Source organism: Lingula anatina, chromosome 10, assembly GCF_051362555.1.
Source record: "Lingula anatina isolate TDL-2025a chromosome 10, LinAna3.0, whole genome shotgun sequence".
NCBI classification, from domain to species: Eukaryota; Metazoa; Brachiopoda; class Lingulata; order Lingulida; family Lingulidae; genus Lingula; species Lingula anatina.
The window spans coordinates 1,047,906-1,058,378 of record NC_141776.1 but is presented as its reverse complement, the minus strand read 5'-3'; the positions used below and the strand labels follow the sequence as shown (position 1 = coordinate 1,058,378).

Here is a 10,473-nt window from a genome sequence, read left to right as displayed (position 1 = left end):
TTTCAATGGGGATAAAATGTAAATTTTACAGATACTGTATTTTTTAAGTCATAATTTCTTAAATTTTGAACATCCTACTGAGTGGTAAAAACTCTTAGACCAATAGTGCAGGAAGTCAGCTCTACATAGCCTGCTGTCCAGGAGAAGGGTGAGATTCAAGTCCACAGAATCTCATATGCATCCATGTGTTGGAATGGAGACTGAAGTTGCCACAGCCCCACACTCCCTGAAGGAGGAAAAACCATGTAACTCTCCCTTAGTGAAGCAGGAATTCAGCTTAAAGAAGTCGCGGAAGAGGAAGAGTGCCCCTTTTATACCTGGTGCCAAAGGTATGGTACAGGGATGAGATTTTTTTTTAATTATCAGCAGGTTATTGACTTTTTACGGTGGTTTGGGTGCTTACAACAGTAATGAGACTTTTATGGCAGATTTTGGACTTTTTTGAAGCCAAAGCTGCTTATCACTGATTGTAGAGTATAGAATAGAATGATCAAGTTGTAAGCACCACTCTTTTAAAGCCAAATTGATTGTAAGTGCATTTCCACCTTGTTGAGTGCTTGATGTACACTTTTGTATCCTATATATAATGCTTTACCTATATGATATGTGCTTTATTTCAGTCCATCTTTTGCCAAAATTGCCACCACTGCCAAATCTTGAGTTGCCAGATCTTGATGCTGACGTCTCCAGTGGAAAGAAGAGGAAAGGCACAGTGTCTGCTCCCATAGGTAATTGATGGTCAATGAAATTCCCACCATCCCCTTAAAAAAGAATAAAAATTAAATATTGGACAGAGAAAGTGGCCTTATTGTTCTGTTTTGATATGATAAATGTCCTGGCTTGATTGTCATCTGTTAAACTGGGTGTTGAATTTTGACATGGTGAATAGTTTTAAGACATATGTTCAAATGTTACTTTCAGTGATTGTACTAACTATGGATCGATCTATCTCTGAGGGGTTCCTTGCTAAATTGCTTTCAGCTTAAGCAGCTTAGATGTCTGTCACGCCCACTGAAGCTGCTAGGGGTAATTAACTTTTGTTTAGCAGCTTCAGTAGGTGTGCCAGACATCTAAGCTGTTTAAGCAGTCTGTGCTATAATATAATTGTTTTATCTGCATTGTACGCCTTTAAATTTTTTTAGCCTTATGTAAGGAATGCTTAAAATCTGTTACAGATAAGTTTTTAGCCTAATGTAAGGAATGCTTCAAATCTGTTACAGATAAGTTTTTAGCTTATTGTAAATGATATTTACTATTACAGGTGCCAACAACCTCAGTAGTGATGGTCGCACTAATTGTGTTGGCCCAAGAACAACTCTAATTGTCTGTCCTCTGTCTGTGCTCAGCAACTGGATTGTAAGTGCTTTCTTAAACATTATTTAAGAAATTCAGTGGTCCCAATCTCCATCATTTAAACGACTCGAATTTTATTAATGAAAAAATAATTTATAGGTTGTAATTTTCTCATCAGTGAAAGATTTGGATATGGTTTAAGTTGAGGTAACAGGAATGTGTCAAGATTACCTTTTTTATGTACAGACACAGTTGTGTCTGCACATATAGCTGTCACCTGCATCTGTTGTTGCTGTGTACTTTCACCGAGCGATGCCGGTGTCAAAAACAACAGAACTGCTGTCTCATTTTCAAAATCAAAAAGGTTGCTTTATTCAATTTCAATCATATTTATTACATGATGGTAGTTAAAATAACTTTCCACTGAGAAACTCAAGATAACTTTCACACACACCTAATGAATGCCAACACATCACTTTTGACTTCATTCAAGTACCTGTGAATAAAATACTTCCACAGTCACTCAGCTTTGAACTGAAATAAACCTTATCATAATTAATCTCCTGCTGAAATAAGTTTTGAGCCTCAAACCTTTCACAAATAAAATTTAATAATCTATTACCAAATAAATTCTATATCACAAAAGTTAAAACCATTTTATTTAAATCATGCTTAATTAAATTTACCCAAAGATGAGTTATTACCTCCAGCAAGGAGGTACATGTAATGTTTTCACCTGTTTGTCTGTTTGTTTGTCATCAACATAATTCAAAAAGTTATGGACTGATTTTAATAAAATTTTCAGGAACTGTTAGAAGTGGGCCAAGAAACAGATTATTAGTTTTTGGTGGTGATCAGGATCAATAATATATCAATAATCAATAATAATCGAAAAACTCCTGCCTTGGCGGATGTTTGTGATTTTCTAGTTTGATCATTTCATATTCTGTTTATATGAAAGTACTCATTACAGGTATATGTAAAGAAAAATAATTGATTAATGAAATATAAAGTCAAATTACATAATATTCCTTCCTTCCAGTAAATATAACTAGAATTTAAAATGATATATTTGTGAATTAACTGGCTAGTAATTGACAATTAATACTCTTTCTGTCCTTTAAATACATCTATCTGAAAATATTAATAATGGTTAATCAAATGTGATTACATCCATCTTGTAATCATTACCTTATTTTAAAGTACAAATTTATGAATCCATTTAATATGTTTAAGCATACATATATAAATTGCCATTCAGTCAAAAATTAGGCACAAATAATCATTTATATGTTGTATGAAGCAACAAAATATATTTTACTAAAACAGATGTTTATAATTTGTTTACCTATATATCCCTATCATACAATAAAACTATCAGTTAGACTCTTCTCATTTTATTAGTAAAACTTAAGCATTTTAAGTTGATAATGTTAAATTAAACCCTTTAATATATATTATGTTATTGACCAAGGATAGTTACTATAATAATACTTACTTCCCATTTCATTAACATTTTTTATGATTCCTGTTGCAAACAAACAAAAAATAATAGAATTTATATGTATAGACATACAGATCAAGATGCATGCAAAGATATATAGATAAATTATAAGAACGTGCTAGTTATTACATTAATTAGTTCATTAAGTTCTTAACAATAAATTTATAATTAACTACATTTGTAAACATTGTTTAGTAGTGTAACAAACGTATAAAAGTTCTTAAAAAATACTTAATCTATATAATTCTTTAACATGACATTTAAACAAACAATATGGCATAGACAAATAACTAATTAAAATTTACTATATATATATATATATATATATAATAAACTTTCTTTCAACTTTCTTGCCCCGACCGGTTTCTTTCTTTCTTCAGGGGGTTTTGTTTATTTGTTACTAGGTGATGTCATAAAGGCTTAAATGTGACGTCTTTATCAATGAGTGTTTAATTGTTACTTTTACCAATGCTTTTATCTATTCAACCCAAACAGAAAGGGAAATAAAAGAAAATCTATTCATTAATAAGTACCAGGGAAACAACCCATGCTTATTCTTTAATTGGTATTATCCGTTGGGCATAATTAAATTATGATGTTGATTTTACAGTTAAGTGTAACATATTATTGCACCAGAATGGACCATATCCTATTCTGTCCATTATTCTTTTCTGCTTTTTGTCAGTACATTTGACAGCTTTGCTGTCTTGTTTGCTTTGTATCTTTACATTTGGATGCTTTGTCATCTTGTATACTACATCATTGAGATATGTCAGAAAAGTACATATTGTTCAGTCTCTTATCATTGTAAAGGATGTCATTTTTCTAAGTATTGGAATACTTTCACTTTCCCATTCCCTTGAGTCACAACCACATCTCTATCCTGGTTGATGGTACATCCCAGTGGATTAGCTAGTCCATCAGCTTGGGTTGCTATGTACTTGATGAACTTCCCATCTGGGGATACAAGGTGTATGCAGTGGTTATTACAGTCTGTAACCAGTATGTTGTCATATGCATCAACACAAACACCAAAGGGACGACCTAACTTGTTATCAGGTCCTGTGTACTGATACAGTGGGTCACTAGATGGGGTTAGGATGTGAAGTTTCTTTTGTGATATATCACTAACAACAAGGCACCCATTGCTCATATATGCTACTTTATATGGTTCATTGAACAACTGTTTCCCATCTTTGTCCTTTATCACATCAGTTAAAGTTATTTTCCCTTTTATATCAATACTGAACACACTCACAGACTTTTCACCACCCTGTGCCACAGCAATCTTAGTGCAGCTATTATTGAGAGCCACACCACATGGGTTGTTGACATCTACAGTTTGCTGTACTTCCCACTGTGGTGACAGGATGAACAGTTTGTTATTGATCATACCAGATAGAATCATCCTTCCGTCAGGAAAGTGACAGATTCCTACTGTACATTTCAACTGTGTGTCTGAGACACGTGTGATCTCTTGCCTTGATGTACCATCTGAACTAAAAACCTTCACCTTGTTCCTCTGGCCATGGGTAGTAACATACTCCCTGTATGGACTCACTGAAATGTCCACTGTCAACCCACAGCCAGTGTCAAACTCCAGCATACATTCAGCCTGTGGTTTGAACTTGGGCAAAGCTGACTGTCTAGATATCTGCACATCCCCCAGGCCAGCCCCACTGGATATCTCTTGGTCCACTTCTGTGTTGGTGGTGAGTGTGAGTTTAAGTTCCTCTGGAATATCATCCACAGCTGAAGTGGACTGTAGCTCATCTAGTCTCTGTCCAAGTTGGTGTTGTAACATGAGGACATCTATGGGGGCACCATGTTGAAGGATGTTCTTTACTACATCTGTTGTGGTTTTGATAGAGGAGCAAGTGGCACTGTAGTTTTTGCGGGAAATTTGTAAATTATTTCTGTGAGTGCTGGTGGTTTGGTGAAGCTCCTGTAGTAAGGTTTTCTCTCGTTGATCTACCAGTTGACGTAGATGAGCTGCACGAGTTTTGATCTTCTGCTGAACTAAGGTTTCATTTTCTTGGAGGGTTGTCAATATTTCATCAATTATATCTATTGATTTCTCACCCTTTTCAAATTTTTTCTCCATGCCACAGAATTTGACTTGAAGTTGTGGTTTTACCATCTCTGCAGCTTTTTCAAGTGAGATAAGTTTGTGGCCATCATGGTGTAGATCTTTGCAGTCACGACAAATGGGGACATTGCAATGTGAACAAAAGTATCGTATCATCTCACCTTTGTGCTCTGGGCAGATAATCTTTTGCTGTTCTTGGATTACTTTTTGATACTCACTACTGTGAAGTTGTTGAAAAGTGAGTACCCTGTGATCTTTAGTGAGTCTGCTACCACAGTGGAATGGAGAACATCTGTCACATAGGTAGTCATGACAGGTGATGCATTTTGAAGTTGCCACTGTTTCAGTTTGGGACAACAAAACACAAGAGCTGCACTTTTTCTTATGTGTTGGCTGAAGTACAGTGTCCTGCAAGCTTTCAATGTAGAAATTGTGAGTGAAGCCCTCAAGTCCATCTTTAGGAACTTCAGTCTCTTTCTGACACACAGGACATCTGAATTTACTTCCTGGTGTTAAGTCAGGAGTATAGTCTTTCAGACAACACTTACAAAATGTATGCCTACATGGTAAATCTGTCGGATCTTTGTACTCCTCAAGGCATAATGGACAGCTGACAAAATTTTCAGTTATTTTGGCTCGTAGGCTTTCTTCTCCATCTCTGTCATCGCGAGCTGTAGCCATCTTGGGGGCTTGTACCGAACTGTTCTATGTAGAGCAGTTATCTCTTTTCAGCAGTAAACTGGTGGGAGAGAATGAACTATGAATGTGTGTTCAGTAGAGTTATAACAGTTATCTTATCAGTGACCCAGTTGCCATCTCGTGTGAGCCCACAGCAGTTTGTTTTTGCATTTCACTATGTATTATGAATTAAGAATGTGTTTAGTTTTATTTTCACCAGTGAAGATGTTAGGCTCTGGAGTAGGTAGTCAGTTCAGGTTGATGGATTCAGTGAGAGCTGTAACTACAGTTTAGATATCTTGCAGTGAAGACACAGGTATGGTAGGGCTTGCTCGTTATTTTGTGAAGTCACTACTTGAACTTTAAACCCAACTCACCCCATCTCTAGGTGCGCTGTCATGGTGTGCCTGAAATGGTCTGAATCCATAATTTCAGATCACAAATGATTTTAAGTGGCCTTAACTGTAATAGAAATGGTCTTAACAGGGACTTATTCTGCTTTTAAGATCAAAATTGATCTTACTCTGGAGGAGTAATACTATTATTGGACTGATTTCTAGTAAAGTGATCAAGTAATTATTACCCCCCCCCCCCCCCCCCCCACACACACACACACACACATTATCCATATTCTGTATGTCCATATTACCAGTACTATAAATGAAAATTTGTTGGTGATTTCGCTGTTGAGTTTTATGTAAAATTGCATCAAAATGGAACAGGGAAAAAACATTGTTCACTAGATATAGTGTAATTATAAAAACGTAAATAATTCACAGAAATGGCAGTTATAGCTATTATTCTGATATCTGAGCTTGTCATCAGACCACGTGACCTAGATGGTCATAATCTGTAATAATCTCTTAATCTTAAGTACTTCAATCTTAAGAGATTATTACAAAAAAAAAACCTTTTAGTAAAAAATCAGGGACTGACTTTAAATGTAGAAATGGATTCAGTAACAATTGGCATGGGAAAATTGTTGTTTAGTCAAGGAAAATTTATTTTTTGGCCAAAACGAACAGTTATTATCCTTTTGAGTTCTTACACTCATTTTGTGTGTTTACTTTCTTCAGCAGACAGATATTTCTCACCAAACATTTGTCTATTTTATACTTTAGGACCAACTAGAAGACCACGTAGATGAGAGAGTTCATCTTGCCATCAATGTATTCTATGGACCTTCTAGATGTAAGAGTGCTCAAGTTCTACAACAACAAGATATTGTGTTGACTACATATCAGACTGTTACTACAGATAGTAAGGTATGGATTTAAACTAAAATAAATAAATAATATAATAATATACAACAACAGGATATTGTGTTGACTACATATCAGACTGTTACTACAGATAGTAAGGTATGGATTTAAACTAAAATAAATAAATAATATAATAATATACAACAACAGGATATTGTGTTGACTACATATCAGACTGTTACTACAGATAGTAAGGTATGGATTTAAACTAAAATAAATAAATAATATAATAATATACAACAACAGGATATTGTGTTGACTACATATCAGACTGTTACTACAGATAGTAAGGTATGGATTTAAACTAAATAAATAAATAATATAATAATATACAACAACAAGATATTGTGTTGACTACATATCAGACTGTTACTACAGATAGTAAGGTATGGATATAAACTAAAATAAATAAATAAATAATATAATAATATACAACAACAAGATATTGTGTTGACTACATATCAGACTGTTACTACAGATAGTAAGGTATGGATTTAAACTAAAATAAATAAATAAATAATATAATAATATACAACAACAGGATATTGTGTTGACTACATATCAGACTGTTACTACAGATAGTAAGGTATGGATTTAAACTAAAATAAATAAATAATATAATAATATACAACAACAGGATATTGTGTTGACTACATATCAGACTGTTACTACAGATAGTAAGGTATGGATTTAAACTAAAATAAATAAATAATATAATAATATACAACAACAGGATATTGTGTTGACTACATATCAGACTGTTACTACAGATAGTAAGGTATGGATTTAAACTAAAATAAATAAATAATATAATAATATACAACAACAGGATATTGTGTTGACTACATATCAGACTGTTACTACAGATAGTAAGGTATGGATTTAAACTAAAGTAAATAAATAATATAATAATATACAACAACAAGATATTGTGTTGACTACATATCAGACTGTTACTACAGATAGTAAGGTATGGATTTAAACTAAAATAAATAAATAATATAATAATATACAACAACAAGATATTGTGTTGACTACATATCAGACTGTTACTACAGATAGTAAGGTATGGATTTAAACTAAAATAAATAAATAAATAATATAATAATATACAACAACTGGATATTGTGTTGACTACATATCAGACTGTTACTACAGATAGTAAGGTATGGATTTAAACTAAAATAAATAATATAATAATATACAACAACAAGATATTGTGTTGACTACATATCAGACTGTTACTACAGATAGTAAGGTATGGATTTAAACTAAAATAAATAAATAAATAATATAATAATATACAACAACTGGATATTGTGTTGACTACATATCAGACTGTTACTACAGATAGTAAGGTATGGATTTAAACTAAAATAAATAAATAATATAATAATATACAACAACAGGATATTGTGTTGACTACATATCAGACTGTTACTACAGATAGTAAGGTATGGATTTAAACTAAAATAAATAATATAATAATATACAACAACAGGATATTGTGTTGACTACATATCAGACTGTTACTACAGATAGTAAGGTATGGATTTAAACTAAAATAAATATATAATATAATAATATACAACAACAAGATATTGTGTTGACTACATATCAGACTGTTACTACAGATAGTAAGGTATGGATTTAAACTAAAATAAATAAATAATATAATAATATACAACAACAGGATATTGTGTTGACTACATATCAGACTGTTACTACAGATAGTAAGGTATGGATTTAAACTAAAATAAATAAATAATATAATAATATACAACAACAGGATATTGTGTTGACTACATATCAGACTGTTACTACAGATAGTAAGGTATGGATTTAAACTAAAATAAATAATATATAATAATATACAACAACAAGATATTGTGTTGACTACATATCAGACTGTTACTACAGATAATAAGGTATGGATTTTAACTAAAATAAATAAATAATATAATAATATACAACAACATGATATTGTGTTGACTACATATCAGACTGTTACTACAGATAGTAAGGTATGGATTTAAACTAAAATAAATAAATAATATAATTATATACAACAACAGGATATTGTGTTGACTACATATCAGACTGTTACTACAGATAGTAAGGTATGGATTTAAACTAAAATAAATAAATAATATAATAATATACAACAACAGGATATTGTGTTGACTACATATCAGACTGTTACTACAGATAGTTAGGTATGGATTTAAACTAAAATAAATAAATAATATAATAATATACAACAACAGGATATTGTGTTGACTACATATCGGACTGTTACTACAGATAGTAAGGTATGGATTTAAACTAAAATAAATAAATAAATAATATAATAATATACAACAACTGGATATTGTGTTGACTACATATCAGACTGTTACTACAGATAGTAAGGTATGGATTTAAACTAAAATAAATAAATAATATAATAATATACAACAACAGGATATTGTGTTGACTACATATCAGACTGTTACTACAGATAGTAAGGTATGGATTTAAACTAAAATAAATAATATAATAATATACAACAACAGGATATTGTGTTGACTACATATCAGACTGTTACTACAGATAGTAAGGTATGGATTTAAACTAAAATAAATATATAATATAATAATATACAACAACAAGATATTGTGTTGACTACATATCAGACTGTTACTACAGATAGTAAGGTATGGATTTAAACTAAAATAAATAAATAATATAATAATATACAACAACAGGATATTGTGTTGACTACATATCAGACTGTTACTACAGATAGTAAGGTATGGATTTAAACTAAAATAAATAAATAATATAATAATATACAACAACAGGATATTGTGTTGACTACATATCAGACTGTTACTACAGATAGTAAGGTATGGATTTAAACTAAAATAAATAAATAATATAATAATATACAACAACAGGATATTGTGTTGACTACATATCAGACTGTTACTACAGATAGTAAGATATGGATTTAAACTAAAATAAATAAATAATATAATAATATACAACAACAGGATATTGTGTTGACTACATATCAGACTGTTACTACAGATAGTAAGGTATGGATTTAAACTAAAATAAATAATATAATAATATACAACAACAGGATATTGTGTTGACTACATATCAGACTGTTACTACAGATAGTAAGGTATGGATTTAAACTAAAATAAATAAATAATATAATAATATACAACAACAGGATATTGTGTTGACTACATATCAGACTGTTACTACAGATAGTAAGGTATGGATTTGAACTAAAATAAATAAATAATATAATAATATACAACAACAGGATATTGTGTTGACTACATATCAGACTGTTACTACAGATAGTAAGGTATGGATTTAAACTAAAATAAATAATATATAATAATATACAACAACAAGATATTGTGTTGACTACATATCAGACTGTTACTACAGATAATAAGGTATGGATTTTAACTAAAATAAATAAATAATATAATAATATACAACAACATGATATTGTGTTGACTACATATCAGACTGTTACTACAGATAGTAAGGTATGGATTTAAACTAAAATAAATAAATAATATAATTATATACAACAACAGGATATTGTGTTGACTACATATCAGACTGTTACTACAGATAGT

General features: G+C 31.3%; 2 protein-coding genes and 1 long non-coding RNA gene across 3 annotated transcripts; 2 read left to right on the top strand and 1 right to left on the bottom strand.

Annotated features, from left to right (window-relative positions):
• The first annotated feature begins 163 nt into the window (after positions 1 to 163).
• On the top strand, positions 164 to 736 carry LOC147759339 (uncharacterized). The gene is made up of 2 exons (XR_015331364.1): positions 164 to 329; positions 621 to 736. It is a non-coding gene; the product is annotated as an uncharacterized LOC147759339 (long non-coding RNA).
• A 491-nt stretch (positions 737 to 1,227) lies between these two features.
• On the top strand, positions 1,228 to 6,841 carry LOC147759338 (DNA-dependent ATPase/E3 ubiquitin-protein ligase HLTF-like). Its single transcript, XM_086997392.1, has 2 exons — positions 1,228 to 1,356; positions 6,686 to 6,841. Exons 1-2 carry the CDS (start codon positions 1,243 to 1,245, stop codon positions 6,839 to 6,841), a joined length of 270 nt encoding a protein of 89 aa, XP_086853518.1. The 5' UTR covers positions 1,228 to 1,242.
• Positions 3,268 to 5,718, bottom strand: LOC106165480 (tripartite motif-containing protein 2-like). The gene has a single exon (XM_086996541.1). It carries the CDS (start codon positions 5,565 to 5,567, stop codon positions 3,615 to 3,617), a length of 1,953 nt encoding a protein of 650 aa, XP_086852667.1. The 5' UTR covers positions 5,568 to 5,718; the 3' UTR covers positions 3,268 to 3,614.
• Positions 6,842 to 10,473: the final 3,632 nt, after the last annotated feature.